General features: G+C 37.9%; 1 protein-coding gene and 1 pseudogene across 1 annotated transcript; one reads left to right on the forward strand and one right to left on the reverse strand.

Annotated features, from left to right (window-relative positions):
* ZNF157 (zinc finger protein 157) lies at nucleotides 1–26,308 on the forward strand. The gene is made up of 3 exons (XM_068532907.1): nucleotides 1–116; nucleotides 23,467–23,593; nucleotides 24,915–26,308. The coding sequence occupies exons 1-3, from the start codon at nucleotides 45–47 to the stop codon at nucleotides 25,937–25,939; spliced, it is 1,224 nt and encodes a 407-aa protein (XP_068389008.1). The 5' UTR covers nucleotides 1–44; the 3' UTR covers nucleotides 25,940–26,308.
* On the reverse strand, nucleotides 14,091–22,362 carry LOC137757377 (UBX domain-containing protein 4 pseudogene; annotated as a pseudogene).

Raw genomic sequence — 26,308 nt, forward strand, 5'->3', positions numbered from 1 at the left:
AGGCCTCTCCAGCTTTGGAAGGTGGGCTGGTACTCGGAGTCAACATGCCAGCTAATGGGAAATCACCCCAGAGGTTTCCTGCCCTGGTTCCAGGACAACCTGGCAGATCATTTGAGGTAAGTAAGAGGAGCCTACTTTTTTCCCATTTTTTTATTTTTAAAAAATTTTTTAGACAAAAATTTTTATTTTTTAGACAAATTTTGATTTTGAGATAATTGTAGATTCAAATGCAATGTACTGATGTACTGTTTACCCAGTTTCCCCCATCATAGCATCTTGCAAAACCTTGGTATTGATACAGTATCACAACCAGGATATTGACATACAGAACATTTCCTTTACCACAAGGATCTCTCATGTTGCACTTTAATAGTCACACCCACTTCCCTCCTCCCCCTCTCCCTCCTTAACCCCTGGCAACCAATAATCTGTGCTCCAGTTCTATAATTTTGTTATTTCAAGAGTGTTATATATGTAGAATCATACAGTATGTAACCTTTTGGGACTGGCTTTTTTTACTCAGCATAATTCTCTGGAGATGCATCCAGATTGTTGCATATATGAATAGTTTGTTCCTTTTTATTGCTGAATAGCATTCCATGGTATGGATTTACCACAGTTTGCTTAACCAGTCACTAGTTGAAGAACATCTTGGTTGTTTCCAGTTTTTGGCTGTTATGAATAAGGATGCTGTGATTGTGTAAGATTTTTGCATCGAAGGAATGCACGTGAGTGCAATTGCTGGATTGTATGCTAAGAGCATTAAAACAATTAAGTGACCTAATTTTTAGTAGTTCTAGATTTACAGAATAATTGAGATGGTAGTATTAGTGTGGTACATTTGTTACAATTAACCAACATTGATACATTATTATTAATTATAGTCAACAGTTTACAGTAAGGTTCACTCTTTGTGTTACACATTCTATGTGTTTTGACAAATACATAATGACATATATCCACCATTACAGTTCATACAGAACAGTTTCATCTGTGCTTTAGCTATTCATTCATCTTTCCTCTCCCCCTGCCTGAAACTCTGGCAACCACACTTTTTTACTGTCTCTATAGCTTTGCCGTTTCTAAAATGTCATATAGTTGGAATCATACAGTCTGTGGCCTTTTCAGATTGGCTTCTTTCACTCAGCAATTTGCATTCAAGTTTCCTCCATGTCTTTTCATGGCTTGATAGCTCATTTATTTTTATCACTGAATAATATTCCATTGTATGGATGTACCACAGTTTGCTTATCCATTCACCTATTGAAGGACACCTTGGTTGTTTCCAGTGTGGGGTGATTATGAATAAAGCTGCTATAAACATGTATGTACAGGTTATGCTGTAGACATAAGTTTTCCATTCATTTGGGTAAATGACTAGGAGTGCAACTGTGGGTCATATGGTAAGACTTTGTAAGAAACTACCAAACTGTCTTCCACAGTTTTTCATCATTTTCATTCTCACCAGCAATGAATGAACATTCTTGTTGCTTCACATCTTTGCCAGGATTTGGTACTGTCAGTTTTTTGAATTTTAACCATTCTAATAAGTGTGTAGTGGTATCTTATTGTTGTTTTAATTTGAAATTCCATAATGAAAAATGATGTTGGACATGGTTTTACATGCTTATTTCCCATCCGTATATTTTCTTTGGTCAAGTGTCTATTCAGATCTTTTGCCCATTTTGTAATGGGGTTGTTTGTTTTCTTATTGTTGATTTTTAAGAGTTCTTTGTATATTTTATTTTATTATTTAAAAAATTTTTAAAAAATATTTATTAGGGGCTTCCCTGATGGCGCAGTGGTTAGGAATCTGCCTGCCAATGCAGGGGACACGGGTTCGTGCCCCAGTCCGGGAAGATCCCACATGCCGCGGAGCGGCTAGGCCCGTGAGCCACAACTACTGAGCCTGCGCGTCTGGAGCCTGTGCTCCACAATGGGAGAGGCCGCGACAGTGAGAGGCCCGCGCACCGTGATGAAGAGTGGCCCCCGCTCGCCGCAACTGGAGAAAGCCCTTGCACAGAAACGAAGACCCAACACAGCCAAAAAAAAGAAATTTTTTTAAAAAATTATTTATTTATTTATTTATTTATTGGCTGTGTTGGGTGGGTCTTAGTTGCGGCAGGCGGGATCTTTTGTTGCAGTGCGTGGGTTCTCCGTTGGGGCGCACGGGCTTCCCTCTAGTTGTGGTGTGTGGGCTCCAGAGTGCATGGGCTCTGTAGTTGTGGCACACTGGCTCCAGAGTGCGTGGGCTCAGTAGTTGCAGCACGTGGGCTTAGTTGCTCTGCAGCATGTGGGATCTTAGTTCCCTGACCAGGGATCAAACTGGTGTGCCCTGAATTGCAAGACAGATTCTTAACCACTGGACCACGAGGGAAGTCCCTCTTTGTATATTTTTAAATACAAGTCATTTTATCAGATATGTGTTGTGCAAGTATTTTCTCCTGTTCTGGGCTTGTCTCTTTATTCTCTTAACAGTGTCTTTCACAGAGCACAATTTTAAAATTTCAATAAAGTCCAACTTGTCAGTTTTCTTTCATGTAACGTACTTTTGGTGTTATATTTTAAAACACTGCCAAACCCAAAGTCACTTAGATTTTCTCCTGTTATTTGCAGAAGTTTTCTTTCTTTTTTTTTGTCCACGCCGTGCAGCTTGTGGGATTTCAGTTCCCTGACCAAGGATTGAACCTGGGCCATAGTAGTGAAAGTCTGGAATCCTAACCACTAGGCCACCAGGAAACTCCCTATATGCAGAAGTTTTATATTTTTGCATTTTGCCTATAAGTCTAAGATCCATTTAGAGTTAATTTTTGTGAAAGTTGTCAGGACTGTGTCTAGATATTTTCTTTTTGCATATGGATATCAAATTGTTTCAACGCCATTTACTGAAAAGGCTGTCCTTTCTCCATTGAATCGCTTTTGTTCCTTTGTCAAAGATCAGTTGTCTATATTTGTGTGGGTCTATTTTCTGGCTCTCTATTTGTTGCATTGATAAATTTGTCTATTTTTACCAATACCATACTTTTATTTATTTATTTATTTTTAAATTGAGGGATAATTGACTTACAATATTATATTAGTTTCAGATATACAACATAGTGATTCGATATTTGTATGTATTGTTAAATGATCACCATGGTAAGTCTAGTTGACATCCATCACCATACATAGTTACAGAATTTTTTTTCTTGTGATGAGAACTTTTAAGATTTACTTTCTTAGCAGCTTTCAGATATGCAATATAATATTATTAACTATAGTCACCATGCCTGTACATTACATCCCCATGACTTATTTACTTTTTAACTGGAAGTTTGTACCTTTTGACCCTTCACCCACTTTACCCTCTCCTCTTGCCTCTGGCAACCGCCAATCTGTTCTCTATATCTATGAGTTTGTTTTTTTGTTTGTTTTGTTTTGTTTTAGATTCCACATATAAGTGAGATCATACACTATTTGTCTTTCTCTGTCTGATTTATTTCACTTAGCATAATGCCCTCAAGGTCCATCCAAGTTGTTGTAAACAGCAGGATGTCTTTCTTACTCATGGCTGAATAATATTCCATTGTGTATGTGTGTATATCTATATCTCTATCTATCTCACATTTTCTTTATCCGTTCATCCATTGGATGGACACTTAGGTTGCTTCCATATCTTGCCTATTGTAAATAATGCTGCAATGAACATGGGAGTGCACATATCTTTTCAAGTTAGTATTTTCATTTTCTTCAGATAAATACTCAGAAGTGGAATTACTGGATCATATGGTAGTTCTATTTTTAATTTTTTGAGGAACTTCCATACTGTTTTCCATAATGGCTGCACCAATTTGCATTCCTACCAACAGTGCACAAGGGTTCTCTTTTCTCTATGTCCTCACCAACAATTGTTACTTGTCATCCTTTTGATAATAGGCATTCTAACAGGTGTGAGGTGATAGCTCACTGTGGTTTTGATTCGCATTTCACTGATGATTAGTGATGTTGAGCATCTTTTCATGTACCTGTTGGCCATTGCTATGTCTTCTTTGGAGAAATGTCTATTCAGATCCTCTGTCCATTTTTAAATTGGATTGTTTTTTGCTATTGAGCTGTATGAGTTCTTTATATATTTTGGATATTAACACCTTGTCAGATATACAATTTGCAAATATTTTCTCCCATTCAGTAGGTTGCCTTTTCATTTTGTTGATGGTTTCCTTTGCTGTGCAGAAGCATTTTAGTTTGATGTAGTCCCACTTGTTTATTTTTGCTTTTATTGCCTTTGCTGTTGGAGTCAGATCCAAAATAATCATTGCTAAGACTGATGTCAAGGAACTTACTGCCCATGCTTTCTATGAGTTTTATGGTTTCAGGTCTTACATTCAACTCTTTAATTCATTTTGAGTTAATTTTTTATATGGTGTAAGATAGTAATCCAGTTTCATTTTTTGCATGTGGCTGTCCAGTTTTCCCAACACTATTTTTTGGAGATATTGTCCTTTTCCCATTGTATATTCTTGGATCCTTTGTCATAAATTAATTGACCATATATGCATGGGTTTATTTCTGGGCTCTTTATTCTGTTCTGTTGTTGTTTGTGTCTGTTTTTATGCCAATACCATACTGGGTTTTTTTTCACTAAATTTATTTATTTATTTTTATTTTTATCTTTTTAATTGAAGTATAGTTGATTTAAAATGTTGTATTAGTTTCAGTGTACAGCACAGTGATTCAGTTATATATATATATATATATATATATATATATATATATATAAATTTTTTAGATTCTTTTCCCTTATAGGTTATTACAAAATATTGAGTATAGTTCCCTGTGCTATACAGTAGGTCCTTGTTGGTTGGTTATCTATTTTTTTTTAATTGATTTCTTTTTTTTTTTTTTAGAGCTCCTGATTTATTTATTTATTTATTTATTTATTTATTTGGCTGTGTTGGGTCTTTGTTTCTATGCGAGGGCTTTCTCTAGTTGTGGCAAGCGGGGGCCACTCTTCATCGCGGTGCACGGGCCTTTCACTGTCGCGGCCTCTCTTGTTGCAGGGCACAGGCTCCAGACGTGCAGGCTCAGTAGTTGTGGCTCACGGGCCTAGTTGCTCCGTGGCATGTGGGATCCTCCCAGACCAGGGCTCGAACCCGTGTCCCCTGCATTGGCAGGCAGACTCTCAACCAGTGCGCCACCAGGGAAGCCCCGGTTATCTATTTTATATAGATAGTAGTGTGTATATGTTAATCCCAAACTCCTAATTTATCCCTTCTCCCTTTCCCCTTTGGTAAAGGGGAGGTAACCATAAGTAACCATAAGGTAACCATAAGTTTGTTTTATGTGTCTGTGAGTCTGTTTCTGTTTTGTAAATAAGTTCATTTGTATCTGTCTTTTTTTGTTTTTTGGCTGTGCCACCAGGCTTGCGGGATCTCAGTTCTCCCACCAGGGACTGAACCCAGGCCACAGCAGTGAAAGTGCTGAATCCTAACCACTAGACCACCAGGGAACTCCCTGTATCTTTTTTTAGATTCCACATATAAGTGATATCATAAGATATTTGTCTTCGTCTGGCTTACTTCACTTAGTATGATAATCTCCAGGTCCATCTATGTTGCTGCAAATGGCATTATCTGATTCTTTTTTATGGATGAGTAATATTCCATTGTATATATATACCACATCTTCTTTATCCATTCTTCTGTCGATGGACATTTAGGTTGCTTCCATGTCTTGGCTATTGTAAATAGTGCTGCAGTGAACATTGGGGTGCATGTAACTTTTTGAGTTATAGTTTTCTCTCATACTGTTTTGATTACTGTAGCTTTGTAATATATAGTTGACCTTTGAACAACACAGGTTTGAACTGTGTGGATCCACTTATATGTGGATTATTTTCAATAGTAAATACTACAGTACTACACGATCTACAGTTGGTTGAATCTGTGGATACAGAGAAACTGGGGATAAGGAGGAACCAAGTATATGGTGGGCCAACTATAAGTTATACATGGACTTTCAACTGCTCAGAGGGTCAATGCCCCTAATCCTGCATTGTTCAAGGGTTTTAAATCAGATAGTGTAATGCCTCCAGCTTTGTTCTTCTTTCTCAAGATTGCTAGTGTGTTGCAGTATTTAACTTACTGCAAGAAGTGAACTTACTGCAAATAAGTAAACAGCAATTTAACTTACTGCAACTTTTAGTTTTGTTAGGGTTATACTTACGTGTTTCATACTTCTGAGTAATTATCAATGGTTTCATATTTTTTATTTTGGAGTCCACGTTTTCATTGCTAACATATAGAAAAACACTTGGTTTTTGTGTGTTTTTCTATGCTTTCTATGACCTTTTCATCTGGAAATAGAGACAGTTTAATTTCTTCCTTTTTATTCTGTATGCCTTTCATTTCCATTTCTTGCCTTATTGTAATGGTTAGAACTTCCAGCACTATGTTGAATAAGAGTCATGCGAATAGACATCCTTGCCTTGCTCTTGTTCTTCAGTCTTTTATCATGAAGTATAATGTTAGCTGTAGTTTTGTTTTAGATGCTGTTTATCAAATTGAGGGTGTTACTCTGTATTTCTATTCCTATTCTGGTTTTTGCAGGAATGAGTGTTGGATTTCTTCAAGTGCTTTTTCTATATTGATTGATACAATCACGTGATTTTTAAAATCCTGTTAACATGGTGGAGTATATGGATTGATTTTTGAATATTGAACCTGTCTTGCATCCCTGGAATAAACCCTAATTGGTCATGGTATATAATTCCTTTAATATATTAATGAATTATAGTTGCTAATATTTTGTCAAGAAATTTTGCCTCTATATTCATGAGTGATATTGGTGTGTAGTTTTCTTTTTTATACTATATTCATCCAGTTTTGTAATCAGGGAATGTGTTAGTTTCATGTGGTTGCTGTAACAAATTACCACAAACTTGGTGGCTTAAAACAGCAGAAATTTATTCTCTCATAGTTTTAAAGGCCAGAAATCCAAAATAAGCATCACTGGGCGAAAATCAAGGTGTTGACAGGGCTTTACTCCCTGCAGAGGCTCTGGGGGAGAATCTGTTTCTTGCCTCTTCCAGCTTTTGGGGGCTGCAGCTATTCCTTGGATTGTTACTTCATCTCTTCATTCTTCATGGCCAGCATCTTCAAATATCTCTCTACTGTCTTCACATCGCTGCCTCTGTGTGCGTCAAATCTTCTTTTGCCTCCCTCTTGTAAGGATACATGTGATCACATTTAGAACCCACCTGGATAATACAAGATACTCTCCTTATCGGAAGATCCTTAATCACATCTGCAAAGACCTTTTTATTTTTGCCATGTAAGGTGATATTCATAGATTCCAAGGATTAGGATGTGGATATCTTTTGGGGGCCCCTTTTCACCTATCCTAGGAAAATACTAGCCTCATAGAATGAGTTTGAAAGAATTACCTCCTCTTCTGTTTCCTGTAAGAGATTATGTAATTGTGTTAATTCTTCGTTAAAAGTTTGGTAAAATTCTCCAGGGAAACCATCTGGCCAGAGATATCTTTTTTTGGGTGAGTTTTATTTTTTATTTTTAAAAACTTTTATTGGAGTATAGTTGATTTAAAATGTTGTGTTAGTTTCTGCTGTACAGCAAAGTGAATCAGTTATACATATACATATATCCATTCTTTTTAGATTCTTTTATGAGTTTTAAATTATGGATAAATTTTCCTTAATAGTACAGGGCTACTTAAATTATCTATTTCATATTGGATGACTTGTGGTCGTTTGTGGTTTTTGAAGAATTGGTTCATTTCATCTAAGTTATAAGTGTAGAATTGTTCATAGTAATTTCTCTTTTGATGTCCGCTGGGTCTGTAGTGATATTCTTTGTTTCATTCCTGATATTGGTAATTTGTGTCCTCTCTCTTTTTTTTTGTCAGTCTTACTAAAAGTTTATCAATTTTATTGATATTTTCAAAGAACCAGCTCTTTCTTTCATTGATTTTTATCTATTGTTTTTCTGTTCAGCTTCATTAATTTCTGTTCTTTTCTATTATTTTCTTCCCGTTCTGTGCTCTGGGTTTATTTTGGTCTTTTTTTCTTTATTTTTAAATTGAAATATAATTGGCATATAACATTATGTAAGTTTAAAGTGACAATGTGTTGCGAGTTCCCTGGTGGCCTAGTGGTTAGGATTCCAGGCTTTCACTGCTGCAGCCTGGGTTCAATGCCTGATGGGGGAGCTGAGATCCCGCAAGCTGTCCTGTGCAGCCAAAAAAAACAAGTGACAATGTGTTGACTTGATACATTTATATATTGCAATATGATTATCCCTGTAGCATTAGCAAACACCTCAATCACATCACATAATTATCATTTCTTTTTTGTGGCAGTAACAGTTAAAATCTAGTCTCTTAGCAACTTTGTATAATACAGTATTGTTGACTATAATCACTATTCTGTGCATTAGCTCTCTTGGACTTATTTATCTACTAGTTCCAAGTTTGTACTCTTAACTTATCCTCAATATGGTCTTTTTTTCTAGGTTTTTGGTGTGGGACCTTAAATCTTTGATTTGAGACTTTCCTCTTTGAAATGTATGCATTTAGTGCTGTATATTTTCCTCTCAGCAATGCTTTAGATGTGTTCCACAAATTGTAAATATGTATTTTTTTCATTTTCATTCAGTTCATTGTATTTTTTGGATTTCCTTTGAGACTTCCTCTTTGAACCATGGATTATTTAGAAGTGTGTTGTTTCATTTCTAAGTGTATGGAAATTTTCTTGTTATCTTTCTGTTATTGATTTCTAGTTTGATTCCCGTGTAATCAGAAAAAATAACTTGTATAATTTCAATTCTTCTAAAATTGTTGGGGTTCGTTTTACGGCCCAAGATATGCTATATGTTCCATGGACACTTGAAAGGAATGTGTGTTCTGCTGTTGTTGGGTGGTGTGTTCTGTAAGTGTCAGTTAGATCCTGTTGGGTCATTGTGTTGTTGAGAATGCTCATTTTCTGTTTAGCTGTTCTGTAAATTGTTGAGAGAAGGGGTGTTGAAGTTTCCAACTATAATTTGTCTACTTCTCCTTTCAGTTTCATCAGCTTTTGCTTCTGTATTTGCTGCATACACATTTAGAATTGCTTTGTTTTTCTTGATGGATTGACTTTTTTATCATTATATATCTCTCTCTGTGTCTGGTAAATTTTTTTTCTAAATTCTAATTTATCTGATATTAATATAGCTACTCATGCGTCTAGCTTTATTGAGGTATAGTGGACAATACTTCTGCTTTCTTTTAATTAATGTTTGCATGATATATCTTTTTCCATACTTTTTCCTTCAACCTGCCTATATCGCTATATTTGAAGTGACTTTCTTTTAGATACCATACAGTTGAGTCATGTTTTTAATCCTTTCTATGAGTCTCTGTCTTTTACTTGGTGTAGTTAGACCATTCACATTTAATGAAATTAATGATATGTTAGGCCTACATTTACTATTTTTCTTTTCTGTTTGTTCTCTCTGCTTTGTTTTCTGTTTTATTTTTCCCTGTCTTCCTGTCAGTTTCTTGAGCATATTTTAGAATTCCATTTTGATTTACGTATAGTGTTTTTGAGTGTATTTCTTTGTATAGCTCATTTAATGGTTGCTCTAGATATTACATTATATACACATAACTTATCATTGTCTATTGCTATCATCATTTTGCCAGTTTGAGTGAAATGTAGAAACCTTGCCTCCCTTTAATCCCCTTTGCAGTCTCCTGTTTATCATTGTCTTAAATATCTTGTCTACATACATTTAGAACCAGATCAAACAGTGTTAAAATTTTTTTCCTTTAATTGTCAAACGTAATTTAAAAACTCCAGAGGGGAAGGAAAGTCTATTGCACTTACCCACATTTTCATTTACTGTATTCTTTCTTACTTTGTGGTGTTCCAAGATTCTATATTTTATCTTTCATTTTCTGTTTAGGGAATTTCCTTTAGCCATTCTTTTAAGGTAAGTCTGCTGGTGACAAATTCTATTAGTTTTCCTTCATCTGAGAATGTCTTTATTTCTCCTTCATTCCTGAAGGATATTTCATTAGGTATAGGATTCTGTGTTGACAGTTCTTTTCTTTCAGCACTTGAAAAATGTTATGCTACCTCCTATGGCATCTGTGGTTTCTGATGCGAAATCTGCTGTCATTCACATTGTTTTGTAAGGTGTTGTTTCTCTCTCATGGCTTTCAGTGCATATATTTTATTTTATTTTTATTTTTTTAAGATTGATTTATTATTTATTTAATTTATTTATTTATTTTTGACTGTGTCGGGTCTTAGTTGCAGCATGTGGGATCTTCGTTGAGGCAAGTGGGATCTTTTGTTGTGGGGCGCAGGCTCTTCATTGTGGCGCGTGGGCTTTCTCTAGCTGTGGCGTGTGGGTTTTCTCTTCTCTAGTTGTGGCACACAGGCTCCAAGGTGCGTGGGTTCTGTAGTTGTGGCGCACTGGTTCCAGAACACATGGGCCCTGTAGTTTGTGGCATGCAGGCTCTAGCTGAGATGCACGAGCTCAGTAGTTGTGGCACGTGGGCTTAGTTGCCCCACGGCATGTGGGATCTTAGTTCCCTGACCAGGGATCGAACCCACGTTCCCTGCATTGCAAGGTGGATTCTTTACCACTGGACCACCAGGGAAGTCCCTCAGTACATATATTTTAATCTTTAGTTTTCAGAAGTTTAAGGATGTGTCTTGGTGTGGCTTTCTTTTGTTTTATCCTATTTGTGGTTTGCTCTGTTTCTTGAATCTGTAAATTTATGTCTTTCGCCAAATTGGGACGTTTTCAGCCATTATTTCTTCGTGTACTTTTTAAGCCCCATCCTCCTTCTCCTTTCCTTTTTGTGTTCTGATAACATGAATATTGGTTCTTTTGCTATAGTCCCACAGGTCCCTGAGGCAGTATTTTTCCAGTTAATTTTGTCCGGGTAATTTCTATTCTTCTGTGTTCCATTTCACTGAGTCTTTCCTCTGTCCCCTCTGTTCTGTTGTTGAGGCCATCCATTGAGGTTTTTTTGTGTTTTTTTTTGGTTTGTTTTTTATTTATTTTTTGGCTGTGTTGGGTCTTCGTTGCTGTGCGTGGGCTTTCTCTAGTTGTGGCGAGCGGGGGCTACTCTTCGTTGCTGTGCGAGGGCTTCTCATTGCAATGGCTTCTCTTGCTGCAGAGCACAGGCTCTAGGCACACAGGCTTCAGTAGTTGTGGCATGCAGGCCTCAGTAGTTGTGGCTCGTGGGCTCTAGAGCGCAGGCTCAGTAGTTGTGGTGCATGGGCTTAGGTGCTCCGTGGCATGTGGGATCTTCCCAGACCAGGGCTCGAACCCACATCCCCTGCGTTGGCAGGCGGATTCTTAACCATTGCGCCACCAGGGAAGCCCCCACCCATTGAGTTTTTAATTTTAGTTATTGTGTTTGTTAGGTCTAAAATTTCAATTTGGGTCTTTTTTTTTTAAAAATTAATTAATTAATTTTTTTATGGCTGTATTGGGTCTTCGTTTCTGTGCGAGGGCTTTCTCTAGTTGCGGCAAGCGGGGCCACTCTTCATCGCGGTGCGCGGGCCTCTCACTATCGCGGCCTCTCTTGTTGCGGAGCACAGGCTCCAGACGCGCAGGCTCAGCAATTGTGGCTCACGGGCCTAGTTGCTCCGCGGCATGTGGGATCTTCCCAGACCAGGGCTCGAACCCACGTCCCCTGCATTGGCAGGCAGACTCTCAACCACTGCGCCACCAGGGAAGCCCATTTGGGTCTTTTTTATATCTTCTATTTTTTTCCTGAGACATGCTCACTGAAGCGTTTTTGTGATGACTGATTCAAAATCTTTGCTGGATAATTATCTCTATTATGTCAGTCTTGATACCTATTGATTTTTTTTTCATTCAGTTTGAGATTTTTCTGGTTCTTGATAGTCAATTGAAACCTAGGCATTTTTGGTATTATGCTATGAGAATCTTGTTCTTATTTAAACCTGTTTTAGCTGGCTTCCTCTGACTTCACTCCAGCTGGGGAAGAGAGGGTGTCACCTCATTAGTGCCAAGTGGCACTATATATATATACACCACATCTTCTTTATCCATTCATCTGTTGATGGATACAGGATGCTTCTGTGTCTTGACTATTGTAAATAGTGCTGCTATGAACATTAGGGTGCGTGTATTTTTTTGAATTAGAACTTTGTTTTGTATATGGTGTTCAGAGTTTTTAGTCATACTTAGCAGGAGGAATGGGGAAAAGTATATTTACTCTATTTTCCCAGAAGCAGAAATCAGCCTACTTCTTAAGAGAGAAAAAAAATACAGAGCTCATTTCCAGTTCAGATTAAAATTACAGAACTTTTACTTCTTTGCTATTATACTTACATATCTTTTTTTGGTGGAGGTGTTATAATGACATTAACACAATTACTTTCTTGGTTTATCCTATAATATAAAAAATAATGGCAAATGAAGTAAAACTAATAAGAATGGTTACCTTTTCTAAAAAAAAGAAACATTGGGAGTGTTAGATAAATATTTTTCCACGTCCAGAAACAATTTTCCACATAATTTTAGTGGTTACATAGCACTCCATCCTTTGAGCACTTGCAATGGTGGTAAGTTTTCATTATAATTGACAATTTGATGGTGAAACTCCTTGATTTGTTTCTTTATGTACATCCATGATTAGTTGTTAAAGATATTTTTTGGGAAATTGAATTTTTGTGTCACAGGAGAGGGTTCACTAAATTGTAAGGAATTCAGTGGATGACAGTGAAAAATCTTCCTCTTCACACTAAATGGTAATACTGTTTGGAGGCTGATGATTCTGGGCAATGCATGGCAACTTTTTCCTGATCAGTGCTCTACCCCTCTCCAGCTCTTCCTTCCCAGATCTTCCAAAAAAGTTAGAGATGGCCACATCTCCAGCCAGTTTTTATTTGTTCATTTATTTACTTATTAATTTTGTTTTCCTGTGGTTTTTAGGGAGCTTCTAAGTATAAATAGACAAATATTAGGATAAAAGGAAGGGAAATAAAAAGAAGAAAATATCAAAACAAGTTCTAGAATGTAGGCATGTTGGTCAACAATCCTACACAATTAGAAACTTCGAAGTCTAGATTTATCTCTGATATTCTGGGACGACATAACAGAGTTAGAAGTCCAATCAAACACATGAATTTCAATGCCCCCACAGAGAAATCGATAATTCCTCTATAGTAAAGATTTCCTGATACTTGAGAGTTAAGAAATCTTTTGATGGATCTTCATATGGATGATGGAAACAGTATCTTCAATCACAACTTTGTCATAAATGCTATTACAGGACTCCTATGGCTTTTTCTCTTTTTGAAAATATTTTTTTCATTCAGTGTTTAAGTAAGATTAAAACCTGTAAGATTTTGCTTACAGTTAATGAGTGATAAGAGAAAGGGTGAACATATATTATCCTCTGATTGGGTAATTAAAATGCATCTGACCCAAAGTCAAGTTACTCAGTGATATACCAGTTACTTTGTGTGGGCTTAAGAGTTTTTGACCAAAATACTTCTAAACAAAACATGCCATCTGAGAGCATAGGGATACTGGGTACATAAAATACTACATAAGAAAGTTGATGGAAGGTAGTTGTGTCAGACCTTTAGATTCTTTTTTTTAAAATTGAAGTATAGTTGATTTACAATGTTGTGTTAGTTTCTGCTGCACAGCAAAGTGATTCAGTTATACATACATACATACATACATACATACATACATACATACATATATATATATATCTATGCTTTTTCATTATAGGTTACTACAAGATATTGAATATAGTTCCCTTTGCTATACAGTAGGACCTTATTTATCTATTTTATATATAAGACCTTTAGATTCTTTAGGCTTCTAACAGTTGGTTGCCATATGCAGGAACTTTGCAACCAGTTCGTCGTTATTTTCTCTCTTGACTTTTCTGAGTTACAGTTTTAACCCACACCCACTAAGCAGGATTAAAGAGACACTTTAAAATAAAGATTAGTTGGAAAACATAAAGCAATCCTACATCCCAGTAGAATTTTAGTTGAATTAAATTGTAAGAGAAGTGCAATGATTATTGCACATATTGTTCTAGTCTCACTACATCTGTTGAATAGAATTTGCATTCCAAGTGTTTTCATCTTCACCATCATTGAGTCCTTAATCTGTCTCTCTTCCTTTTTGAAGTCTTCCCCATGCTTTTCTGATACTCCTTTCTGGCTGGTTCTCTTTTTTTCTGAGTTGCTAGATGGTGCACAATTTGAGGGTTCTGATGATGTTGTTATCAAAGAAGTCTGTGCAGGAGGAGCATTACCAAATAAGAAATTGCTAATCAATGTCCAGATGACGTGGCATGGATAAAGTACCATCCCCAACAGTGTCCAAATGTCTCCCCTGGAAGAGTGCACCATGGATGTAGTTGGTCTTTCTGCCTGTGCAGTAAACTGCAATGCTTTTTCTCAAGGAGCATCCAGAGGGAACTGATTTATAAAGGAAGAACCATCAAGAAGACAGAATTGAGTTATTGCAACAATGTTTCTTTCTCTAGCATAAGATTCCCTCTTGAATTCCACTTTTGCCTGTTGTCAGCAACGTTCCATTCATGATGCCCAAAGACATCAAGAGAGCTACCGCTTTTTGCAATTCAGACATAGCTTACTTTTTTTCAGGCCCTTATACAAATATGGCCTTCTTTTTGGGTCATTTTATAGAGAGGAGCTAGCAATATTTGCAGATGTGGACCATGCATCCTGCAAAATCCACATAACCCGATCATGGGCTGTGTTTCTTCTTAGTACCAAAAGTAGGCAACAACAGTTCATTTTTTGTTGCCTGTGGAATGTCACGTGTGGCTCCTGCCAAGGGTATTCCTAAGAATTTCACCATTTGAGTGGGCCCTTAGATTTTTGTTGGATTTATCAACTAGCTTCTGTTGATCATATGTGTCACTATTGCATTTAAGTCAGTCCTAGCTCGATCTTCAGTTTCCAATATTATGATATCATCAATGTAGTATATTATTATACTTGGGACCTGCATTAAGTTTAAATCCCTTCTAACCAAATTATGACAGTTGAAGTATGACAGCTGGTGAATTCAAATAACATTTTGGCAGTACAGTAAATGTAAATTAGGATCCTTCCCACATGAAAGCAAACTGTAGTTGACTCTTCCTATATTGAGATAGGGAAAAAAGCATTTGCAGGATCAGTCACTGAGAAGCAGTCTCCTTTAGCTTCCTGTATTTTTCCACTGTTGAAACCATATCAGGAAGTACTGATGCTGTTAGGTGATACTAATTTATTTAAGCCTTGATGATCTGCTGTTAGTCTCCCTGAGCCATCCGCCTTTTTCATGGGCCACTCAGGGCTATTCTAAGAGAATTTGTTGGACCAGCACTCCAGCTTCTAACATGTCATTAATTAAAATGGTAACCTTTTTTGTCCAACACATTTTCTACACTGCTTCAAAATAACAACTTGTATGAGCTTGGGCAATTATAAAGGTTCTCATTTATCATGTGCAATTAATACTGGCCAAGGGATGAACTTATATTCCTCTTGTTTTACAATACTACGTAGGAGAAGTATTCCCCAGTCAGACATAAATATCCATCTCAGGAATACATTTAGATGAAGGAGATGCACTTCACATAAAGTCTATTCAAATATTCCCATTTTCATGCAGATTTTCACCTTAATTCCATCAACTGTTGCATCCCTATATCCTTTTAATCTAACTGTGGCCCCTGTTAGGACTTGACCAACAGATTTTGGAATCACAGTGCATTATTCTTACATGTCAAAGAGTCCCAGGAAACTTTCTTCTCTGCCCTCTGGCCATTTACCCACATATGTGCATATGGCCTTTGGGTACTCAGCTGGGTGTTGAGCCTGGCTGGAGACTAAGATAAACCTTGAGTCCATACTGATAGTAAATGTATGAACAAGGGAGCAAGGAAAGCTCTTCCTTAAGGTCTAATGGCAACTAGTAATGTGGAAAGAATGATGGAGTTAGAAAAATAACCTTTTGCAACCATTCTAGTTAGTAATAATTAAGCCAAGCAAGAATCACTGATGGATGCCAAAGCTATTGGATGAAAGTTTAATGAGGAACAACATATTTACATAGTTTCAAGGTATGTTCCTACACATTGCTCATTAATTACATAGGGAAAATTGGTAACTTTACAATGGAGAAACCTGACGGACACTACCTTAACTAAATGATCAGAAACATAAAAATTTTAATTTGAAGAGTCCTCATAATCTCATCTTCTGGAGATAACCAGTCTTAACAGTTCAGTAAATATCCCTCAGGAATTCTGAAGTTTTTCTGGATATGACTGTCTGATTGATTGTTCCAGAGACATTTGTTGAGAAGAGTATCCTTTCCCCACTGAATATTCTTTTTTTTTTTAACATCTTTATTGGAGTGTAATTGCTTTACAATGTTGTGTTAGTTTCTGCTATATAACAAAGTGAATCAGCAATACGTATACATATATCCCCATATCTCCTCCCTCTTGCGTCTCTCTCCCACCCTCCCTATCCCACCCCTCGAGGTGGTCACAAAGCACCGAGCTGATCTCCTTGTGCTATGCGTCTGCTTCCCACTAGCTATCTATTTTACATTTGGTAGTGTATATATGTCCATGCCACTCTCTCACTTTGTCCCAGCTTACCCTTCCCCCTCCCCATGTCCTCAAGTCCATTGTCTGGTAGGTCTGCCTCTTTATTCCCGTCTTGCCCCTAGGTTCTTCATGACCTTTTTTTTTTTTTTTTTTTTTTTTTAGATTCCATATATATGTGTTAGCATAAAGTATTTGTTTTTCTCTTTCTGACTTACTTCACTCTGTATGACAGACTCTAGGTCGATCCTCCTCACTACAAATAACTCAATTTCGTTTCTTTTTATGGCTGAGTAATATTCCATTGTATATATGTGCCACATCTTCTTTATCCATTCATCTGTCCATGGACACTTAGGTTGCTTCCATGTCCTGGCTACTGTAAATAGTGCTGCAATGAACATTGTGGTACATGACTGTTTTTGAATTATGGTTTTCTCGGGGTATATGCCCAGTAGTGGGATTGCTGGGTCGTATGGTAGTCCTATTTTTAGTTTTTTAAGGAACCTCCATACTGTTCTCCATAGTGGCTGTATCAATTTACATTCCCACCAACAGTGCAAGAGGGTTCCCTTTTCTCCACACCCTCTCCAGCATTTATTGTTTGTAGATCTTTTGATGATGGCCATTCTGACTGGTGTGAGGTGATACCTCATTGTAGTTTTTTTTTTTTTTTTACCTCATTGTAGTTTTGATTTGCATTTCTCTAATGATTAGTGATGCTGAGCATCCTTTCATGTGTCTGTTAGGACATCTGTGTGTCTTCTTTGGAGAAATATCTATTTAGGTCTTCTGCCCATTTTTGGATTGGGTTGTTTGTTTTTTTGATATTGAGCTGTATGAGCTGTTTGTATATTTTGGAGATTAATCCTTTGTCAGTTGCTTCGTTTGCAAATATTTTCTCCCATTCTGAGGGTTGTCTTTTCGTCTTGTTTATGGTTTGCTTTGCTGTGCAAAAGCTTTAAAGTTTCATTAGGTCCCATTTGTTTATTTTTGTTTTTATTTCCATTTCTCTAGGAGGTCCCTACTGAATATTCTTGACACCTTTGTCAGACATCGATTGATCATATATGTGTGAATCTATTTCTAAACTCTATTTTGTCTCATGGATATCTTTTTTTTAAAATTTATTTATTTATTTTGGCTGCACCAGCTCTTAGTTGCGGAACGCAGGATCTTTGTTCCGGCATGTGGGATCTTTGTTCCGGCATGCAGGATCTTTTTTTTTTTTTTTTTTTTTTTTTTTTAGTTGTGGCATGTGGACTTAGTTGCGGCATGCATGTGGGATCTAGTTCCCCGACCAGGGATTGAACCTGGGCCCCCTGCATTGGGAGCGTGGAGTCTTACCCACTGGACCACCAGGGAAGTCCCTCTCATGTATATCTTTACAAAAATACTACACTGTTTTGAAAACTGTAGCTTTATAAGTCTTGAAATGAGGTAATGTCAGTCCTCTAACTTTTTTCTTCTTGTTCAAAATTGCTCTGACTAGTCTAAGTCTTGTGGTTTTATTTCTATATTAATTTTAGAATCAGCTTGTCCACTTTTAGTTCTTAAATTTCTTTATTGATTGTGATCAGTGTTGCTTGTAATATTTCAATTTTAAGGAACTTACTGAGATTGTTTTCTTTGTGCCCTAGTATATGATCAAGTTTTGTGAATGTTCCATGTACACCTGAGAAAAAGTATATTCTGTATGATCTGGGTATAGTGTTTCTTTCTTTTGTTCTTTCCTTCTCTCTCCCTTCCTTCCTCCCTCCCTCCCTTTTTCTCTCTCTTTAAAAGTCTCCCATTAGAGAAAGCTTCTATTTCTTCTTGTATCTCTGTAGTTTTCAGCTTATGTAGGCTTTTGCTGTGTTACTTTGTGCATAGATATTTACAAATATCTTTATTGTTATATCTTCATTGTGAACAGGGCTTGTAACATTACGAAGTATCCTACTTTATCTTGTATAATTGCTTTTGGAATTCTACTCTGTCTGGTATCAGGATTTCAATCCCTGCTTTTATATTGTTTTCATTTGTTAAATCTTTGTCCATCTTTTTAACTTTAGCCTTTTTGAAAGACCATTTTAAGCATGTCTCTTGCATACAGCATTGTGTTGGGTTCTGCTTTACAAGGCAATGTGAAAACCTTTTTCTTTTTTTTTTTTAATTTTATTTATTTATTTATTTATTTATTTATTTATTTATTTATGGCTGTGTTGGGTCTTCATTTCTGTGCGAGGGCTTTCTCTAGTTGCGGCAAGCGGGGGCCAATCTTCATCGCGGTGCGTGGGCCTCTCACTGTCGTGGCCTCTCTTGTTGTGGAGCACAGGCTCCAGACGCGCAGGCTCAGTAATTGTGGCTCACGGGCCCAGTTGCTCCGCGGCATGTGGGATCTTCCCAGACCAGGGCTCGAACCCGTGTCCCCTGCATTGGCAGGCAGATTCTCAACCACTGAGCCACCAGCGAAGCTCGAAAACCTTTTTCTTTTAATAGATGAAGTAAGCCCATTCACATTTATTTGTATTACTGTTTGGTAATATAAATAATACAAATATGTTCTCAGTTCTCTCATTTTATCTTATGATGTAATTACTGTGTGTATTTGTTATATTTACTGTGTTTCTTTTTCTATTGAGTGTTTCCTCTAAACTTTTTTTTGGTAGTTAGGAAGACTTGTATTTTTATGCTGGTGGTTACCTTTGTGTTAATCCTTTTTATAGTACTCTTAGTCAACCCTTTTATCTTTCTTTTTATTTACATATTTATTTATAAAATTGTATATATTTAAGGTGTACAGCATGATGATTTGATATACATATACATAGTGAAATGATTCCTACAGTTAAGCTAATTAACATATCATCTCCTTACATAGTTACCATTTTTTGTGTGTGATGAGTGCACCTGAAATTTACTCTCTTAGAATATTTCCATTGTTCAATACAGTGTTAAGTATAGTCATCATGCTTGTATATTAGATCTCTAGACTTTATTCATCCTACATAAGTGTAATTTTATAATCTTTGACCAACATCTCTCCTCATTTCCCCCATACACTTGGTAACCACCATTCTACTCTTTGCTTCTGAGTTTGACTTTTTAATTTTTTTTTTAGATTCCACATATTAGTGAGATCATACAATATTTGTCTTTCTGTCTGACTTATTTCACTTAGCATAATGTCCTCCGGGTTCATCCATGTTGTTGCAAATGGCAGGATTTCCTTCTTTCTCATGGCTGAATACTACTCCGCTCTATATATACCAGATCTTTTTTATCCATTCATCCACTGATGGACACTTCGGTTATTTCCATATATTGGCTATTGCAAATAATGTTGCAATGAACATGGGAGTGCAGATACCTATTCGGGGTAGTGATTTCATTTCCTTTGGATATATACCCAGAAGCAGGACCACTGGATCATACAGTAGTTCTAGTTTTAATTACTTGAGAAATCTTCACATTGTTTTCCATAATGGCTTTACCAATTTAATTTATTTTTAAAATTAATCTTTTACCATCTAATTTGTCTCTCATCTGTTACCTATACAGCAGTAAGTGATCTTATTCAGTTTCCCCCTTTTTCTTTCTCTTCTCCTCCCATATTTTAGTTGTATTTTTTCTACTTTGTCAGGACACTTAATGTTTATACATTATCCTTCAACCCATGACCCCAGCCTTATTTTAGTCTTAGCTTTACCGTTAAATATATGAAATGCTTACTGTCAGTCCTTTTGCCAGAATTTTCCCATTCATTGTTTTTGGTTGAAGCTCATTGTTTAGTATAGTGCTATCCAGTAACACTTCCTTCAGTGTTGGGAACGTTCTGTATCTGTGCTGTCCAGTACTGTCCAGTACTGTAACCAGCCACATGTGGCTACTGAGCACTGGAAATGTGCCTAGTGTGACTGAGGAACTGAATTTTTAATTTTATTCCATTTTAATTCATCAAAATTTAAACTCAGATAGCCACATGTGGTTAGTGGCTACCATATTAAACAGTGCAGCTCTAGCAAATTCCTTAGGAAGGGCACACATATTCTGGCCTATTCAAAACTTTTTCTGATGGCCTTGATACTTGAAGGGTATCTTGGCTGGATATAATTTCCTTTATTTGTACTTTCTTTCCTTAAGTTTCTTGAATGTGCTGTTCTACTGTTGCCTTGCTTTCTACATTGTTTTTGAGAAATTGATGCTGATCGAATTCTTTTGCCTGGAGGCCCTGAGGAATATTTTTCTTTGCCTTTAAATTCTAATGGTTTTAATTAGGATATATCTCAGAGTTGATTGTTCCAAGTCAATTTTCCTTGGTATCCAGTGGGCCCTTTGATTGTGTTGAGGTTTGTTTTATGATCCAGTATATGGTCTAGCTTGGTGAATATTCCATGTGTACTTGAAGAAACAGTTAATCTCAGTTTTTGAGTGAAATGTTCTACAATTCATTGGATGATTGGTGGTGTTCAGTTTTTCTGTATCCTTGTTGATTTTCACTCATCACTAAAAGAGGTGACGAAAGTTGGCAGCCGTATTTGTGGATTGTCCCATTTCTTCTTTCAGTTTTGCTTCATGTATTTTGAAGCTATATTGTTAGGGCAATCTCCCCCACACCCCTGTTCCCAGGGCTTCCCCATCTTGGTCCTCTAGCTGGACAGTTGGGGCTTTCATCTCCGTCCTGGCACTCACTTTCTGCAACTAGGTTTACCCTTGGGGCCAAGTGGTGAGAGGTTAGAAAAAAGGCAATGGGGATCCTTCCCATACTCTTCAGACCACTATTCCTCTGGCCAAAGAAGAGGATTCCTCTCCCTTAGAGTTTGAGGGGCCTGCTGCTGCAAGGTTGCATCTTTGGCACTGGGATTTACTTTGGGGCAGGACTGCATGAGAAAGAAAAGAGGCTTTTTCTCATTTTCTCTGTCCCACAAGATCCCCTCCCACCCCCTTTCAGTCTTCATGTCATATTGGTGTACCTGCTGACTCTGTATTTGATGCCTCTCTCAAGCTCTGTGTTCTCCTAGCCACCCAGTTTATTCTGGTGGCTTCAGCTAGTGCTGAAATGCTACTGTCTCTCAATCCTTCATCTATCCTAGCCTCCTCTCACAGATCCAGCATCATATATGCACCTTCCAGCTGGATGTCTCTATCAGTATGTGACATAAACACTCCAGCTCAGGTCCAAGATCTATCTCAATTTCCCCTTCTGCCAACCAACTGTCTTTCCTGTTTTGCTACTCTCAATATTGTGGCACCAGCCTCAACCCAGCTGTTCATGCTTTTATCCTGGGAGTAATATTCTCTCCCTTTCTCCTACTTGACAGTACTTCTGTATAACTTATAAATCTAACTATATTGTGTGAAGGTCAGAAAATATTCTGATCATATAAAGAGTCAAGTATTTTGGAGATTGATGATCTACAGAAAAAAAAAAAGGTGAAAATCCCTCCACTGTCTGCCCCTGAATATCTCTCTAGCCCTTTATCTCATCACAGCCCAAAGCACTGTTTTCCTGTCATACTGTGCTATTTGTAGTTCTGTAAATCACCATGTGTGTTTCATGTCTTCCTGCCTTTTCTCATACTACTGCCCCATGTTCGTGAGGGAGATTATATTCTTGTTTAAGGATTCAAAGCTCTACCTCCCCAGTAACACAAGGTGGAATCTTATTCCATCCCTTGTGAAAGCCCATTGCACCCTGTACACATGTCCAGCATAGCTCCTGTAACATCTCATCGCAGGTGTGTGTTCACATACAGTCATACCTCCGAAATATTGGAGGTTTGGTTCCAGACCACTGCAATAAAGAAAATATCTCAATAAAGCGAGACACATGAATTTTTTGGTTTCCCGGTGCATATAAAAGTTACATTGGCATTATACTGTAGTCTATTAAGTGTGTAATAACATTATGTTTAAAAAAACCAATGTACATACCTTAATTAAAAAATACTTTATTGCTTAAAAATGCTAACCATCATCTGACAATACAGGGTTGCCACAAACCTTCAGTTTGTAAAAAACGTGATATCTGTGAAGCACAATAAAGTGAAGTGCAGTAAAACACGGCATGCCTGTGCAAGTCTCCTTATTGGGGTACGAGCTCCTTGAGAGCAGGCACTCTATCTTTGTTTCCCCAGCAATTGGGACAGGTCCAGGCACAGAGTGTTAACTAAGTAGTCAGTGGTCTTTTCTCCATGAATTGAAAAATTAATACACTAGCAGGACTGTTCTGTGTTTTCTTCCCCCAAAGTATAGTATCAAGCAAGACAGGGTCAGGTTTCCAGTGCCAGCTAAAAATTGTCACTTGCTATCTGCCTCTACAAGGATGAAGTCACTAGCCACTGCAGTCGCTGACCTTCAACATACCCTGAAAGGAGTTCAGGGTGGAGATCAGGAATGAGGTACTCTGTGCTCTGGGAAAAACTGGCAGAGCAGGCCTTCAGATAGTTAGGTATTTTCAGGAGAAAATTTTCTGAACTCAATTTCTTGCATCTTCTCATATCTAGCAAAGCACTAAAACCATTAACGGAAACATCTGCTCCTTCTGACTAGCAGCAACCTTCTACCAAGATGTGTGCTTAATTGCATGTACCTCCTTCACCAAAATCACATATATACTGACCTCCCCCCTTGCCTCTTCGGAGCAGTTCCTCAGAGCTATCTGAGAGGCTGTCTCCTGAGCTATAGTCTTCATTTTGCCCCAAATAAAACTTAACCCACAACTCTCACGTTGTGCTTTTTTTTTTCAGTTGACACCAGTGTAGCTTTTTCTAGTCAACTGTCAAAAGTGCTCTATTGAAAGAATTAGTTCCCACACATCTTTTCCATGTGTCCCATTCTGATCATTGCAGATTGTTGTTACAGGGATCTGTGTCATTTGAAGACGTGGCTGTGGATTTTACCCGACAGGAGTGGTACAGACTGGACCCTGCCCAGAGGACCATGCACAAGGATGTGATGCTGGAGAACTACAGCAACCTGGCATCAGTGGGTGAGGATTATTGTCCATGTAACTCCTGGTAGCATGTGTTTCCTTTCTTGGTTGCTGTAACCTGGGCAGCCTTTGTAGAGTTCAGTAATACTTTAGTTCTAGATTCAAGGGGTCACAGATGATTTATCAGTTTGGGGCACCAGGAAGAGTGTGTGTGTTCTCGCTTCCCCCAGTGAAAGGTTTCAATGGGCGCCCTTCCTTGTGCAGCTCATGAAGATGCACCTTTCTCCTCCATCAGAGGCCCTAAAGCTCAGACAACTTGGCCCACGTCCTGTGCCATTTCCCATTAACAGGCCTCTGCGTGGCCAAACCAGAGATGATCTTCAAGTTGGAGCGAGGGGAAGAACTGTGGATATTAGAGGAGGAATCCTCAGGCCATGGTTACCCAGGTGAGTGAGCAAGAACTAGGCATATGGAAAATAGGGGAAATAAGAGCTCAGGAATTCAGGTCAAAGGTTAAGTTTGTGCAGTGTTTTTCAGGAATCTCCTTTCACAGGCCCTTGCTCTTTGAAAATGACCGGAGGACAAAGGTCTATATGCTTTAGATACCTAAATCCTACATCCCAATATCCTACTCACACTTAAGTGCTCTCTCCTATTTTATCTCAATCTTTGTAGTCATTTACCACTCTTATCTTTCCCTGCCTGCCTCAGCTTAGGCATTTATTCTTAGCTAGTCTGTCTCTCTTTAGTATTCTCAATTGCCTTCCTTCCTTCCATTGCCTTGGATGCCTTCTGTTGTCAAGCAATCATTCATACATTCATTTAGTCATCTACCAAATCTTAAATGAGGTCAACTATATGCTGGTCACATTCTAGGTGTGGGGATCCAGTAGTGAATAAAGTAATATCTCTGTTCTCCTGGAGCTTGCAGTCTAATGAGGGAAAGAGACCAGAAACAAACAAGTACATGGTGTTTGGTGGTGAAAAGAAAATCAATTCAAGATAAGAATAGACAGTGATGGGGTTTGTGCTTTTGGGGAATGTGGTCAGAGAAGACTCTTTGGGGAAGTTAACATTAGTGCACCAACATCAGTGAAGTGAGAGAGACAGAGCCATGTGGAATTTTAGTATTCTGAGCAGAGAGAACAGTAAGTGCCAAGCCTAGTCTGAGCAATATATCATAGGAACAGCAAAGATGCTGGTGTGGCTTAAGTGTGGGTGGTGAGAGTGTTAAGAGGTGATATCAGAGAGTTAGCTGGGGGCTAAATTATGTAGAATTTTTATAGGCTTTGTTAAGCATTTTAATTTTACACTGTGACAAGGGAAAACCTATGTTGGGTTTTGAGTGAGAGTGATATGATCTGATTTGTTTTTAAAGGCTCTCTCTCACTGCTGTGTGCCAACAATTCTGTTGGGGGTAATGCCCTCAGTCATGATAATGACCTTCAGCATCAGAAGATTCAAACTTTGGATCAAACTGTTGAATATGGGAAAGCCTTCTACAAGAGAACAGGCTTTGTTGGACATAAAAGAACGCACACGGGAGAGAAAAACTTTGAATGTCATGAATGTGGGAAAACTTACTGCAGGAAATCAAATCTTATTGAACATCTGAGAATACACACAGGCGAGAGACCCTATAAATGTGGTGAATGTGCAAAAACCTTTAGTGCAAGATCATACCTCATTGCTCATCAGAAAACTCACACAGGGGAGAAGCCCTTTGAATGTAATGAATGTGGAAAATCTTTTGGCAGGAAGTCACAACTCATTCTGCATCGGAGAACACACACAGGAGAGAGACCCTATGAATGCACTGAGTGTGGGAAAACCTTTTCTGAGAAGGCAACCCTCATGATTCATCAGAGAACTCACACAGGGGAGAAACCCTATGAATGTGGCGAATGTGGGAAAACATTTCGTGTTAAGATATCCCTTACTCAACACCAGAGAACTCACACAGGGGAGAAACCCTATGAATGTGGTGATTGTGGGAAAAACTTTCGTGCAAAAAAATCCCTAAACCAACATCAAAGAATTCACACAGGCGAGAAACCCTATAAATGTGGTGAATGTGGGAAATGCTTCAGAATGAAGATGACTCTCAATAATCACCAGAGAACTCATACAGGTGAAAAACCCTATCAGTGTAACGAATGTGGGAAATCTTTCAGGGTGCACTCATCTCTCGGAATACATCAGCGAATTCACACAGGAGAGAAACCTTATGAATGTAATAAATGCGGTAATGCCTTCTATGTCAAAGCACGCCTCATTGAACATCAGAGAATGCATTCAGGAGAGAAACCCTATGAATGTAGTGAATGTGGAAAAATCTTCAGTATGAAGAAATCCCTGTGTCAACATCGGAGAACTCACATAGGAGAGAAACTTTATGAATGAAGTGAATGCAGAAATGCCTTCTATGTGCAAGTATGCCTCATTGACAGAGGAGAGAGACCCTTTGAATGTCAAGAATGTGGGAAAGCCTTCTGCCAGAAAGCACTTCTCACAGAACATCAGATAACTCACTTAGGCCAGCCCTTGCCTTGTACTATGGAGAAAGCTTCTCTAAGAAGATTCCCCTCATCATTTGACCAAGCCCTTTGGGCCATCTGATTACTGGTGCACACAGAGTGCACTTGTAACAATTTGGCTCTTACATTGGTGTGAAAATTGTCCTGATCCCCTTAGGGAGTGGCTCACTGTTGTTTTCATTTCATTTGGATTTTCCTAATTAGTGGTGAGGTTAAACATTGGCTTACCTGTTGA

Source organism: Eschrichtius robustus, chromosome X, assembly GCF_028021215.1.
Source record: "Eschrichtius robustus isolate mEscRob2 chromosome X, mEscRob2.pri, whole genome shotgun sequence".
Taxonomy (NCBI): domain Eukaryota; kingdom Metazoa; phylum Chordata; class Mammalia; order Artiodactyla; family Eschrichtiidae; genus Eschrichtius; species Eschrichtius robustus.

What these genes read in the sequence shown, in the direction of transcription:
- ZNF157 (XM_068532907.1), top strand. Translation starts at nt 45, where the DNA reads ATGCCAGCTAATGGGAAATCACCCCAGAGGTTTCCTGCCCTGGTTCCA. An exon ending in AACCTGGCAGATCATTTGAG is followed by an intron (nt 117 to 23,466) that starts GTAAGTAAGAGG and finishes TTGTTGTTACAG; the next exon opens with GGATCTGTGTCATTTGAAGA. An exon ending in CAGCAACCTGGCATCAGTGG is followed by an intron (nt 23,594 to 24,914) that starts GTGAGGATTATT and finishes TTGTTTTTAAAG; the next exon opens with GCTCTCTCTCACTGCTGTGT.